The sequence below is a fragment of the Oryctolagus cuniculus genome, chromosome 5 (genome assembly GCF_964237555.1).
Source record: "Oryctolagus cuniculus chromosome 5, mOryCun1.1, whole genome shotgun sequence".
In the NCBI taxonomy this organism is placed as follows: Eukaryota; Metazoa; Chordata; class Mammalia; order Lagomorpha; family Leporidae; genus Oryctolagus; species Oryctolagus cuniculus.
In genome coordinates, this window is record NC_091436.1 from 153,384,559 (window position 1) to 153,398,432 (window position 13,874).

General features: G+C 50.9%; 2 protein-coding genes across 3 annotated transcripts; both read left to right on the forward strand.

Moving 5' to 3' along the window:
- Positions 1 to 329: 329 nt before the first annotated feature.
- On the forward strand, positions 330 to 9,577 carry HFE (homeostatic iron regulator). 2 transcript variants are annotated; one of them, XM_008262463.4, is made up of 6 exons: positions 330 to 644; positions 3,719 to 3,982; positions 4,137 to 4,436; positions 5,458 to 5,733; positions 5,853 to 5,966; positions 6,853 to 9,577. In XM_008262463.4, the coding sequence occupies exons 1-6, from the start codon at positions 569 to 571 to the stop codon at positions 6,891 to 6,893; spliced, it is 1,071 nt and encodes a 356-aa protein (XP_008260685.2). In that variant the 5' UTR covers positions 330 to 568; the 3' UTR covers positions 6,894 to 9,577. The 2 variants fall into 2 exon arrangements, with proteins under 2 accessions (XP_008260685.2, XP_002714258.2); XM_002714212.5 differs by having other exon boundaries at positions 427 to 644; positions 4,161 to 4,436.
- A 3,533-nt stretch (positions 9,578 to 13,110) lies between these two features.
- Positions 13,111 to 13,504, forward strand: LOC100347744 (histone H4). Its single transcript, XM_002714211.5, has one exon. The coding sequence runs from the start codon at positions 13,135 to 13,137 to the stop codon at positions 13,444 to 13,446; it is 312 nt and encodes a 103-aa protein (XP_002714257.1). The 5' UTR covers positions 13,111 to 13,134; the 3' UTR covers positions 13,447 to 13,504.
- Positions 13,505 to 13,874: the final 370 nt, after the last annotated feature.

The following is a 13,874-nucleotide window of genomic DNA, read 5'->3' on the forward strand; positions in this document are numbered from 1 at the left end:
AGGGGGAGGAGAGCTTTTAAAAGCGCAATGCCCCGGGAAGCCTGGGCTGGGGGGCGGGACCTCGAGCTGTTTAATGATTCTCCATGTGGTTCCGCGGTACCCTAAACTTGGCAAACACGTGCCAGGCGATTGCATGATGTAAGCCGTGAAAGATATTTCGGCAGAGCCTAATCCGTTAACCTAATGGTCCCATTTTAATAAAGAAAAATGAAGTTTTTACTGGAGAAAAATTGTTTCCAAATCAAACAAGATGAACAAGTTGGAGTACGCTGGAGCTAAAAGTTTGGAAGATGTGTAATTCAGTATTTGTTTACTATTTAAACATTCATATCTGGATCAGAAAAACCCTTTCGTCTGCTCTCGTCGGCTCAGCCAGACCCCTACAGATTTAAAGAGCGGGCGCACGGCGGGGTCGCTGCGGGGTTCACCAGCGGGCGCCAGACCCGTCTCTGCTCGCCCATGGCCCGGAAAGGGATCTCAGTCGCCAGGAAGTTTCGGAGCCTCGGCCCCGTCTCGAGTGGACGTCTTGGGCCGTCCGCACCTCCCCGCCCCGCGCCGAGGCAGGGAGATGCGCCCGCGCGCGCAGCCCGCGCTGCTCCTGCTGCTGTTCGTGCGCGCCGTGGTCCCGCAGGCGCGACCCCCGCGTGAGTCTCGGGTGGTGGCGAGCGGAGGGGGCGGCGGGGAGGAAAACGGACGCCCGGAGTCTGCTGACTTCCGGGTAACTGCCGGGATCGGGCGGACCCTGCGGTCCGTTTCTGCAAGTCCCGAGTCCAGACCCCAAGAGGGGCGCTTCTGGCAGAGTTCAGACTAGGTCTCCGGCCTGCGGACCGCGCCCCTCCCCGGCCCCTGAGTCTCCGCGCTTAGGAGCGGCCCTGGAACCACCCCGAGCCTCCAAGATTCTCGCGTGAGGTCCTTGGCCTCGGCTTTCGGGTTTGTGGTTTCTTGCGTGTACTGTGCCACTTCGCCCTAGTCGCCTTTGCTAAGGGCGACCGTGGCCTGGGCGCCCCTGGAACTCCGTGCGAGCGGGCCCACTCGGGACCCGGGCAGACTCGGCGTGGTGCGCGGCTCGGGAGGACACAGGATTCTGCACCCATCCCACCCCTTTTTGGCGAGACGGGCTCCTGAGACAAGCCTGCGCTCGGTCTTTGCCCGACTCTTAGCGATCGCTCTTTTGCTGGGGAACACGAGTCTATTTTTGAACGTTTGAACTGGATGTAGTAGTTTTCTTTTTCATTCAGCCTTTGTTGGTTTGCAATGAGCTGTGTAATTCACAGGCTTCGCCTGAAAGGATACCAATGTAATATTAATTAGCCTTTAAGCGCTCATTAGTTGCCATCATAGTCACGGTGCCCCCTCACTAATGCATTGGGCGGTAGGAGCTAGTGGGGTGAGTCGGTCCTCACGATAAATAACTGACTCCAGGCTACAAAAAATGTAAGCAATCTGGTTTTCTGAGGTTACAGCAAGCACTTTCAGGGCTTGTAATCTTAGCTGATGGCGATTTTTGGCTATTGTCTAGCCTGCACTCAGTACTTTATATGCATAATTAGCACTCCAGGCTCAGGAGAAGTGGGTGATGATAGGTGCTGTGTGTACCCACATTTTATGTGGTCACAGAGGTAATGGCCTGCTTGCTGTTTTTTTTTGTTCAGTGTTTCAGTGGGCCTGGGTGGCACAGCTCATGTCTCTGCTGCGTATACCCACGATTGTTCAACATCACGCTGAACAGTTTGAACCAAGAAATGTGAAGCCCTCAGGCTGTAGGGTAGGGGTTGAGCAGCCCCTCCCTCCGCCCCAGGGGGCCACCGTGTTGCCCTTGGCCTTGTGGACTGTGTGCTTCCCCATCGTGTGGACAAGTGGGCAAACTGGAGAGGCTTGAACAGCAAGATGAGGGTTGAGGGATGGAAGAGGGCCCCAGCAGAGGGGTGCCCAGCCCTTCCCCGGGCTCCCCCCTGTCGATGCTGACAGCTGTGAACTGCTCCCCAGTGTCCTCGTCGATGCTGGGGGACTGTGGGGTCAGCTTCTCCCTGCCGGCATACCCAGTGCACCCTCTGCTTCCCCAAAATTAATGGAAATTGCGTGTCATGCATAAAAGGCACATGGGTTTAAATGTTTTTGCACCAAGATAAACTTATCTTTTTTTTTTTTTTTTTTTTGACAAGCAGAGTGGATAGTGAGAGAGAGAGACAGAGAGAAAGGTCTTCCTTTTGCCGTTGGTTTATTCCCCAATGGCTGCTGCGGCAGGCGCATCACGCTGATCCGAAGGCAGGAGCCAGGTGCTTCTCCTCGTCTCCCATGGGGTGCAGGGCCCAAGCACTTGGGCCATCCTCCACTGCCTTCCCGGGCCACAGCAGAGAGCTGGCCTGGAAGAGGGGCAACCAGGACAGAATCCGGCGCCCCGACCGGGACTAGAACCTGGTGTGCCGGCGCCGCTAGGTGGAGAATTAGCCTATTGAGCCGCTGCAACGGCCAATAAACTTATCTTTTAATGACTTTTTTTTCATGGATCTCTGGAAGTCTATTTGCATATCAAATCCAGTTGCATTGAAAATCCCATCCATGTATTATACTGTTCCAGGACCAGAAGAGAGAGCTAGGAACCATCTCCTTACCCTTTAAGATTTTGCATGGTAGTGGAAGAGGTAGCAGTGAATTAAGATGCAGAAAGCAGACTGCAGGGGAACGGGGTCAGGGTCAGCGCCGACATCCCATATGGGTGCCAGTTTGAGTCCCAGCTGCTCCACTTCCGATCCTGCTCCCTGCTAATGTGCCTGGGAAAGCAGCCGAGGATTGCTCAAGTCCTTGGGCCCCTGCACCCATGTGGGAGACCAGGAGGAAGCTCGGGGCTCCTGGCTTTGGATCAGCTCAGCTCTGGCCATTGTGGCTTTTGGGAAGTGAACCAGCGGATGGAAGACCTCTCTCTCTCTCTCTCTACTTTGCTCTGTAATTTTTTTCAAATAAATAAAATAAATTTTAAAACAATGATTTAAAAAAAAAAAAGAGGCCAGGCAGGAAGTAGGGAACAGGGATAAGGGTGACAAATGGTTGTATTTTGGATAAATTTGAAAGGCAGTTGCGGAAGGGTCTCTGTTTAGTGAGACAGAGTCAAATGTGGCTCTATTCTTCAGAGCCAGAGAGGGAAATCCCCAAGTCACCACTTCCTCCTCCAACAAGAATTGCTGAAGCACCCACTGCAGCCAGGCAGGTGCAGTTAGGGGCCCAAGGACCTTCCAGAACTGCCTCCTTCTATAATCCGGGGAGGTGGAGGGAAACAAACTCGCCTAGCGTTCTAGTCCTGGGGCTTCCTGGGGCTTCCTGGGGCTGCCTCTGTTTGCTTTAGAGCTTTAGGGTGCTGGAGTTGCCCTGGGCTATTTGGTGGCAGAGCCTCACAGCAGATGCTTGCACAAGAAAGAACTCAGAGACGGAAGTGGGGAAAACACAATGGCAGACTCCTAAGGACTTGGGTCTAATTCCCTCTGAGAGAGCACCTCAGAATTTTTCCAGAGTGTGTTGGGACAAGGTCTGGGGCAGTGGGGTTGTAGCAGAGGGATGTGCCCGGGAGGGAGTAGCCAAGGGGACTGTGTGTCAGTTCACAGAAGGCAGGAGCAGTGCGTGTGCATTGCTGCAGGGTGTGGGTTGGTGCAGTGTGCAGTGTGTGGGTCCTCTGCCTCCTGGTGCCTCTGTGGCTCACGCGCAGGGTCTGCTGCTGTCTTTCCAGGTTCCCACTCTCTGCTCTACCTCTTCATGGGCGCCTCCCAGCCTGACCTCGGGCTGCCCTTGTTTGAGGCTTTAGGTTACCTGGACGACCAGCTGTTTGTGTCCTATGATCACGAGAGTCGCCGAGCGGAGCCCCGGGCCCCGTGGCTCCAAGGTGGGACCTCGAGCCAGCTGTGGCTGCAGCTAAGCCAGAGCCTGAAGGGATGGGATCATATGTTCACTGTTGACTTCTGGACAATCATGGACAACCACAACCACAGCCAGGGTACGTGAAGAGGTGGCAGCGTTGCCTCTCCCCGAGGGTGCATCTTGAGGGAGAGAGCTGGGAGGGAGGGTAGGGAAGAGACCCGGCGTTTGCATCCTGAGGTCATTCCATCTCTGTGGGTGGTGGACACAGGCACTTGTTCCTTCTGTTTCAGTAAAAAGCCTGGGTGTGTTCCCAGGGTCCCACACCCTGCAGGTGATCCTGGGTTGTGAGGTGCGAGAGGACAACAGTACCAGGGGCTTCTGGAAGTATGGGTACGATGGGCAGGACCACCTGGAATTCTGCCCCGAGACGCTGGATTGGAAAGCAGCAGAGCCTGGGGCCCAGGCCACCAAGCTGGAGTGGGAAGTGCACAAGATTCGAGCCAAGCAGAACAAGGTCTATCTGGAAAGGGACTGCCCGGAACAGCTGCAGCAGTTGTTGGAAGTGGGGAGAGGGACTCTGGACCAACAAGGTAGGTGCAAGCCCCGCCTCCCCAGATCTCCAGTGCAGAGTGGGAGGGGCCGGCCCAGCACAGGCTCCTTGGCTTGGGAGTTCATCCTCTGACTCCCAGTCCTAGGAGCTGCACCTTAAAATGAGCTGTATGCCACACCCAAATCCCAGCTGGAGATTCCTCCATGCCTATGGCTAAGAAGAAGTGTCTATGGTTCTCTTTTGGACCCTGTTTATGTTCCTGTTCCCACGTGGGAGATGCTGAATCCCCAGGCATGTAAATACCAAGTGAGGTAACCCATGAGTGTAGCAGAAAATTTGGAAGTTAAAGGTCACGTTCATTTTTGCTGAAGCCTGCCAATCTTAAAAGGCTCTTTTTTAAAAAAAAGATTTATTTATTTATTTGAAAAGCAGAGTTACAGAGAAGCAGAGTGAGAGCGAGAGCGAGACAGAGAGAGAGAGAAAGAGAGAAAGAGAGAGAGAGAAAGAGAGAATCTTCCACCTACTGGTTCACTCCCTAAATGGCAGCAATGGCTGGAGTTGGGCCAATCTGAAGCCAGGAGCCAGGAACTTCCTCCGAGTCTCCCACATGGGTTCAGAGATTGGAAGTGGAGCAGCCAGGACTCAAACCGGTATCCATATGGGATGCCAGCACTACAGACAGCAGCTTATCTGTTATGCCACAGCGCTGGCCCCCAAGGCTCATCTTAGATGAGAACTCACTGGGTTGGACCATATGAAATCTACAATGTGTATTCAATCATTTTTTGATTCACAAAAAGGATATTTTTATACCCAGAACAGAGAAGGTAGGGAGCAGATTGCAAATTCACCTACAGAACAGGCTGACACATCTGGGAGCGTCCTCCAAGGGACGTGGCATCAGAGCCCAATCTTGGGTTTCAGGTCCAGAATGGAGCCTCTCCTGTAGTTCATCTTCCTGGAAAGGGTGTCTCCTTCCTCCAATCTGTCGAGGAAATGAATGTTCCAATCTCCCTGGCATGGGTAAAAAGATCCCCTCTCCTTATCTTTCCTCTTTCAAGTGGCTCCTTCAGTAACGGTAACACGCCACATGTCCTCTGCCACCACCACTCTGCGGTGTCGGGCTCTGCACTTCTACCCCCCAAACATCACCATGCAGTGGCTGAAGGACAGGCAGCCACTGGAAGCCAAGGACGTGGAGCTGAGGGCCATGCTGCCCAACGGGGATGGGACCTACCAGGCCCGGGTGGCCTTGACTGTGCCCTATGGGGAAGAGCAGAGATTCACCTGCTGGGTGGAGCACCCAGGCCTGGACCAGCCCATCGCTGCCACCTGGGGTAAGGACGAAATCCAAGAGCTGAGGGCGTCTCCTGTGTGGGGAACCAGGGTGATCAACGTACTCTGGGTTGGGGCCAGTTGCACAGTTGCAAGCTCTAACATGCTGTTGCTTTCTTAGAGCCCTCACTGTCCAGCAGCCTGGTCATCGGAATTGCCAGTGGGATCACTGTTTGTGTCCTTACCATCTTTTTTGGAATTTTGTACCAAATATTCAAGAAGAGACAGGCTTCAAGTGAGTAGGAACAAGGAAGAAGTGTGATACTCCTCCTGTGGGAAATTAGGCAGAGGGGACTTTGAAGCCATGGGAAACCCAACTCGCCTCTTATTTTCTTGGATGGTGGAGGGTGGAAGGTGGAGGGCGCCAGCACCTGTCTGGGGGCAGGAAAGGAATTACTGGCTTTCCCCAGAATTCTATAGGTATCTTTTGATCTGCTGTTTTGCAAGGGTTTAAAGGAGTATAAGGGCTTTGAGGCTTAAGGCACTGTGGCTTCTTAGAACTCAAATGTACTTGGAACAACACTGAACAACAATGAAAACAGATAGAGATGCCCCAGTGTCCAAGTGGGGGTGTGAATCAAATGGCTCAGGTGGGGGTGGGCTTCCCAGAAGGAAAGCGTGCAGGTCCCATTCATCAGGGGTCAAGAAGGGCTTCTGGAGCTTGCTGGAGAGAGGCGATTGATTGCTTTAGGGGAGATTGAGGCTGAGGAGAAGCTGCACTGACCAAGCGGCCTCACCCACAGGGGTTGCTGAGGCATGGCCGGGGGTGGGGGGGAGGACTACTGCACTCTGCCCCTACTTGGCACCAAGTCTGCATTTCCACTCCCTGAGCACCTATGGTGTAGGGAAAACAAGGCAACAGAGGCCAGCGCATGCAGTCCTAGGTGTGAAGTCATGAGCCAGTAGGGTGATATAAGGCAGAATGGATGCCTTCTCCCTGGGTAGGGCTGTGTTGCTAGGTACGGACCAGTTAGAAGGCTTAAGGAGCTATTCTGGGTTAGAGGTGCTGGTGCCCTGAAACAAAGGGGTCAGACTTGAGAAGTGAATGAGGAAGGTGACAGACAGGAAGAGGCTGGATCCCGCCTGGTCTGTGACAGCCTCCCCCTATCTGGTCTGCACAGGAGGAGCCCTGGGGGACTACGTCCTAGCCGAGTGCCAGTGAAGCAGCCCATGGACTCATCGCGGGCAGGAGACGCCGCGGGAGACTCTAGGAGGGCCCTGGCTTGTGGAGCTCCTCGTGTTTCAGGACGGAGTCGCACTTGACAGACAAACTGTTCTTGGCCTGCCTTGGTCACTTCCCGACAAAGCTTCCCAACTAGGTCTTTGGGGCCCTGCATGCCAGGGCCCCCCCGGTGACCCCCAGAACTTGCTCTCAGGGATCTCGGGCTGCTTCCAGAGGTTTTCTTGATTTCGTCCCCTGCCTCTATCCCCTACGCCTGTGCCATGTGACCTCCTACCTCTGGGAAAAGCTCATTCAATGTGGGGACCAGCATTCATTTAGTCGCTGAGAAAAGCAGGTACTACCCCCCCTCTCCCCCACACACACCTTTTTAAAGAGGAAGTAAGCGAGGTCTAGATGACTGCCCAGCCTGCCTGGGATACAGACAGGTTTCCAGCATCCAGGCTGGGATGAGACGGAAGGTGCCCGCTTGGGGCCTGGGCAGAGCGGTCTCTGCTCTTGTCTCTGCTTCTCAGCGAGCCTCCTGCAAATGAAACCGCAGACCACAGCCTGCTGCTCAGCCGCCTTGTTTCAGAGTCCCCGTGGGAAGGACCTGGGATGTGCCTCCCTTACTCTGTGGTCGCTCTCTGTGGCCCCTGTGGCCCCTCAGCCAGGGCTGTGAGTTTGGGACACAGCGCCTCCCCACAGTCGGAACCTGGCGGCAGCACTTGCCTCCAGCCACTGACGTGGCCTCTCTCTTGTCGGAAGCCAGTGAGTTTAAAAAGCGGAAGCCCAGGCTGCCTCCTGCGTTGTAGAGTCTGGTTCTCCTCTCCAGTTGTGGTTGTGCAATTAAAAACAAATTAACCAAGCCAGGCCAGTCAGGAATTACTAGATTTTGGGAAACTGACTCATCTGACCTTGTTCAAAAGAATCTTAACATCTAGCCCCAGATGGCATGTGTTTACTTTGTCATGGCGTGCATATCCTGCCTAACTCTGGCACAAGCCTCTGTCTTGGAAGGCAGGTGTTTCAGAAACCTGATATGGCTTTGAAGTTCATTTGGTAGGCACTGAATTTGACCAAAGAGATCACAGCATTTTAAAAGCTTTATCTTTTGCTCATATTATGAAACTGATGTGAAGGAAAGTAAAAGTAATTTAAGTCATTTGCAATCATAGAAAATTTGAAAAATGAATAAAATTAGTTATTTCATTAGTCAGTGATAAATTCTTTTAACATCTGTATTACTAATACATTGAAATGCATGTATTCATACATTTAGTATTATTGATACTAGTATTATTTACCCGATAGTATTATTGATATCTTGAAATATATGAAATTAACAAATACCTATTTTAATTAATGTTCCATGGCATTGTATACTATGAAATTTTGCTATTCTTGTCCTTGCGGATATGCTTAATCATTTTGTAATGTGTGGGACATTGACATCGCTGTCTTGTTTTCAACATGTTGTCTTATGGAATATTTTCATTCAATGGTGGTAGTTAATGGTTTTCTTCACTCTAGGAACATGATTGTACAAGTTGTAAGATACTAGTTATTTCTACAAACCATGCTAAAAGCAGGTCGCCAAGTTCTCTCTGCTCAAAAGCAGAGGGGTAAATTACAGTTAAGTAATGGATTATTTTATATTGGTTACATTTCAGAGAAACGTAACACTATTCATCGGCAGCTATCAGGAATGATTAACCTCTATTTTATTTCAGTGTTTCTTAGCTTACTTTGTCTGGCTTTGTTCATTAGTTCTTAAGGCCAACTAATTGAAAACCTACCTTGTAAATTCTCTCTTATTTCGCTTGGGGTAAAACTGCACAGATTTGGCATAGTAGCAGGGAGAACAATGCCACCTGGTGGCCACGTCCAGTGCATCAGGCTTGTCACAAAATCGCAGAGCCTGGGGAATGGGAGTTTGGTGAGAGTAAAGGGCAGGGTGGATTGGTGGCCTGGACATCACTTGTAGAGAAAAGACCCTAAAAATCAGAAAATAAGCTGGAAACCGCTAACCTGCCGCTGGAATCGCTGGGATCAGAGACTACTGCTACACTGCGTGAACTGGGAGCAGGACAGAAGGGAGCAACCCTGGTGACCTGAGTCTGGTACAGCAGGTGGTGGAGGGCTTCAGGGAGGCGCTGCCACGACTGTTGTCATAGCGCCCTCTGCAGGCACTGTGTGTGCTTTGGGCATTATCAAACCTTCCTCGTGGGCACGCACATTGAAAAACAAGGTACTGCCTCAAAAACACCAGCATTTCTCACAAGCTAATGCTCTTAAAATGCCTTTTATTTTTCTGAGCACACAGACAAGCACCCAAATTTCATTTCAACATGTGTGAGCTGGCATCTGTGAGTTTGATTCTCTTGCAGACTCTAGGTTATAATTTGTGTTCCTTTTTTGCACCAGTTATTAGTTCCTGTCCGTTAACATAAAATATTAATAAAATGTGAACGTATTTGCGTGACAGTTTTGGTAGGAGCCTTGGGCAGCCTGGACATCGTGTGCACATTTGCATGTTACCGGCTCGGCTTGCACTCTGGCATCTTGGGCATTGGGTGTCCGTCCCACTTCTCACCGGTGGTAATTATGTAAGAAATAAGAATGAATGCTTCTTTCTCTTGTTTCTTGACTGAGTGATTTTACATTCTCAGTAAAGGTTTTCATGGCAGAAGTGTTCTGTAAAACTAATTTATTCTGCTAATTATTATGCAGTAACTGCTAGATGCTCAGCTTTGTTCTGAATCTTAATGTAATTTTCCCCAAGAATCCTGTGAGGTTGGAACTATAGTTATTCCACTCTTCTTCTTCTTCTTCTTCTTCTTCTTCTTCTTCTTCTTCTTCTTCTTCTTCTTCTTCTTCCTTCTCCTCCTCCTCCTCCTCCTCTCCTCCTCCTCCTCCTATTCTTCTTCTTCTTCTTCCTCTTCCTCTTCTTTTTCTTTTTTGTTCTTATGGAAACCAAGGCACAGAGAGTTTAGGTAAGTTGTCAAAGGTTCCACAGTGAAAGAATGGCTGTGCTGGAATTTAATCTAGCCCTCTGTCTCAGAGCTCATGCCCTCTATAGCACGTTTATCCCTAAATCAAGAAAGCAATGATGTGGCATTGTTACCATCTTCTCTGTATACCAGAGTATTTGTTCAGCTCCCTGGCAGCAACACCCTTGATCTTTTCTACAATGAGGGGGGAATCTGGGTTAACATTTCAGAATTTGCCGTATCTATTCGTATGCATTTTTAGTAATTTGAAACATTCTTTTAGGCACATTTCTTAAAGGATCTTTTTCCATGTTGATACACAAAATTTTATTTAATGATTTCACATTTCTGTTTATTCTCTTATTCTGGGAGAAATTTGGGGATGGATAACCTTGATGTACTCACACTTGGGCAGAAAGTATTGTTCTTATTTTGTTTTAAAGATTTGTGTATTTATTTGAAAGGCAGAGTGACAGAGAAAAAGAGAGAGAGAGAGAGAGAGACAGATCTTGAATCCATTGCTTCATTCCCCCAAAGCCTGCAATAGCCAAGGCTAGACCAGGCTGAAGCCAGGAGCCACAAACACCATCTGGGTCTCCCACATGGGTAGCAGGGACCCAGGTTCTTGGGTCATTATCCACCGCCTTCCCATGTGTATTAGCAGGAAGCTGGATTGGAAGTGGAGGAGCCCCTTGAACCAGGCATTCTTATATAGAATGCAAGCATTGCAAACACCCCGCCGCACCACAACGCTCTCCCCTATTTTTACTGTTCTTTTTTTTTTTTTTTAAATCAAGTTCTGTGCTTTTGGCACAGGAGTTAAGATGCCTTATGAGGGGGCTGCTGTCACCTCTTGGGACACTAGCATCCCATCGTGATCCCAGGTTTGAGTCGTCTACTTCCAACCTCGCTTCCTGCTGATGCACCTGGTAAGGCAATGGATGATGGCCCACATGCTTGGGCCCCTACAACCCACGTGGGAACTTGAATGGATTTTCTGGCTTTGGCTTCAGTGTGGCTCAGTCAGTCTTGGCTGTTGCAGTCATTTGGAGGAGTGAATCAGAGTCTAGAAGATTCTCCTCTCTCTGTCTCTCCCTCTCTGTTATTCTACTTTTCAAATAAACGAATACATCTTTTTAAAAACAAAGATGCTGTTTAGGATGCCCACAACCTGTATCAGATTGCGGGGGCTGGAGTCTCAGCTTCCTGCTAATGTGCACCCTGGGAGGCAGCCGGTGATGACTCAAGTGGTTGAGTCCCTGCTACCCACACGGGACACCCAGAGTGAGTTTCTGGCTCCTGGCTTCCTTTGGCCCAACCCTACCTAGTTGAGGCAGGCATTTGCCGAGTGAAACACATGGGACAGCTCCCTCTTTGGCTCACTCCTGCTCTTTTACTTTCAAATAATTTGTCAAAGCAGAAGTGAAGTTTTATTAGTGATACAGCAGGTAATGAGATGAGGAAGAGCAATTTATACAGTTTATGTAGAGACAGCTTCTGCAGTGATGTGTTTAGGGTAGTTCACACCATGTATTTTTACATGAAGTTATATGTTCTACACTACATTTTAATTTTATATTCAAGAATTCAAACACACTGAGATTTGAAGAGTCATGTATGAATTCAGTTCTGACATTGTTCTCTTAATGTTTAGCAGTCTTTCTTCCTTAAATCCTATTATAAGATGGTGGGGAGTCAGGATCCTAAAAACCCTCAATTTATTTATTTTTTTAAATAGTTGTCTTTAAGATTTATTTATTTATTATTTGAAGGCAGAGCTACGGGGGTGAGGGGAGGTCTTCCATTGGCTGGTTCACTCCCCCAAATGGCCTCAAAGGCGGGAGCTGAGCCCATTGGAAGCCAGGAGCTGCTTCCAGGTCTCCCATGTGGGTGCAGGGGCCCAAAGACTTACGCCATCTTCTACTGCTCTCTCAGGCCACAGCAGAGAGCTGGATCAGAAGTGGAACAGCCGGGACTCGAACTGGTGCCCATATGGGATGCCGGCACTGCAGGCTGCAGCTTTACCCACTATGCCACAGCACTGGCCCCCAAACCATCAATTTATGGTCCACATATTTAGAACTTTCGGGCCCTGCCCTACATCTTTTTGTCTTGTTCCCGCTTCTCTTCAAGTGAGCAGTCGGAGGTTATGAATTGTCTCACTGTGGTCCATGTCTCTTCCTGAGAGCGCACACCAGGCATTTGTTTATTTACTACGACGGGGGTGGAGAGGTGTTTTCTTTAAGAGCTTCTCTTGCTGTGGAAATTTTCACAAAGCCTCGGCAGGAGGCTGAGGAGAAAACTGATTTGAGAGGTCTCTTCAAGCCACACAGGCCCAGTCGTGCGATCCTGCCATTTCCTAAAAATCGGATTACCCTTGTTTTGGAACCAGTGATCTTCACAAAGGCCTCCCTCCAAGGGGAGGACTCGAGGCTTTGCTACGACCTTAATCAAGTATTAGCCGCACACCGCAATTAATCCCCGACTCTACAAAACGGAATGTCCTGTCTCTCAAACTACAGCAGGTGGAAGGGGATTAAAAAGGAGGCGAGCGAGCTGTGACTGGAGCTGCAGGCAGGTGACACGGGAGCAGCGAGCCGGGCCGGGGGCCTGGGGTCGGCCCACGGCTTAGATCCAGCCCCGCAGTTCCCGCTTCCCTCCCAGACCTGCGCAAAAACAGAGCCACTTAGCCGGTGGGCCAGAGAGAGGGAGGGAGAGAGCGGCTGCAGTACCGGCCGCTCCACTCGGGTTTGCAGTAGGCTGCATCTTTCTGGCCGGACGCGGGCACCTGAGGGGGCAAGAGCTGCTCCACGCCAGGCGCAGACTTTGTCCAGCCCGTGAGGACAGGAAGAGTCGCGAGGGAGCGAAAGTCTCTTGACCTACAAATTACTCTGTTAGGCGTCGTTCGTACCTCCGCGGAGGATCAACGGCTCAGGGGGACAAGGGGAAGGACGCTCTCGGTTTTCAGCCTCTGATGGCGCCTACAGTTTGCCAGGCGCGCGGACAAAACAAGACAATAACGCTAGAAGAGGCCTTTTCCGTCCAATAAAATCTCGACCCCGCCTTCCAGTCCAGCCAATGACGAGCCAGGTCTCAGCAGCCAATCAAAAACATCCTCCTGGCACTGCCCTCTTGGTGACAAGCCGAGAGAAAAAAACCAACCTCCGCCCGCCCTGTCGTTTTCAATCAGGTCCGCAAGTATAGTATTTAAAGGCCTGCGCCAACCCCTGCTTCTCACAGGAGTGGCAGCCATGTCTGGACGTGGCAAGGGTGGAAAGGGCCTGGGCAAGGGCGGCGCCAAGCGCCACCGCAAGGTGCTGCGCGACAACATCCAAGGCATCACCAAGCCCGCCATCCGCCGCCTGGCCCGGCGCGGCGGCGTCAAGCGCATCTCGGGGCTCATCTACGAGGAGACCCGCGGCGTGCTCAAGGTCTTCCTCGAGAACGTCATCCGCGACGCCGTCACCTACACGGAGCACGCCAAGCGCAAGACGGTCACGGCCATGGACGTGGTCTACGCGCTCAAGCGCCAGGGACGCACGCTCTACGGCTTCGGCGGCTGAGCTGCTCCCACAGCTCCAGATCCCTTTCCCAAAGGCCCTTTTCAGGGCCACCCACAAAGTCATGGGAAGAGCTGAAGTGTGTCCAGTGTAGCGTGTTTAAAACGCTTTTTTAACGCGGGATAAGTAGTTTTGGTCCGTGTTAGACGCAGCATAAGAGCTTTATCAGAGGATTGCCGTTGGCGGCATTGGCAGAGCACTGAATTCTGTACAGTGAGGTAGAAGTGGGCCAAAGGAAAGCGTTCTCAGTTCTTGGTTGGGTCTCGCGAAGCTGTTTTGAGTAATTGGCACTTAATGCAAGATGTGTTTGAAAGAGCTGTCTTTCCGCCGTTTTACTTCTCAAATGGCAGCAACGGTTGAAGCCAGGAGCTTCTTTTAGGGCTCCCACGTGGGTTGGCAAAGGCCCAAGCACTCCAGGGCCCAAATGGGAT

What these genes read in the sequence shown, in the direction of transcription:
- HFE (XM_008262463.4), top strand. Translation starts at nt 569, where the DNA reads ATGCGCCCGCGCGCGCAGCCCGCGCTGCTCCTGCTGCTGTTCGTGCGC. An exon ending in CAACCACAACCACAGCCAGG is followed by an intron (nt 3,983 to 4,136) that starts GTACGTGAAGAG and finishes CTTCTGTTTCAG; the next exon opens with TAAAAAGCCTGGGTGTGTTC. An exon ending in GCCCATCGCTGCCACCTGGG is followed by an intron (nt 5,734 to 5,852) that starts GTAAGGACGAAA and finishes TTGCTTTCTTAG; the next exon opens with AGCCCTCACTGTCCAGCAGC.
- LOC100347744 (XM_002714211.5), top strand. Translation starts at nt 13,135, where the DNA reads ATGTCTGGACGTGGCAAGGGTGGAAAGGGCCTGGGCAAGGGCGGCGCC.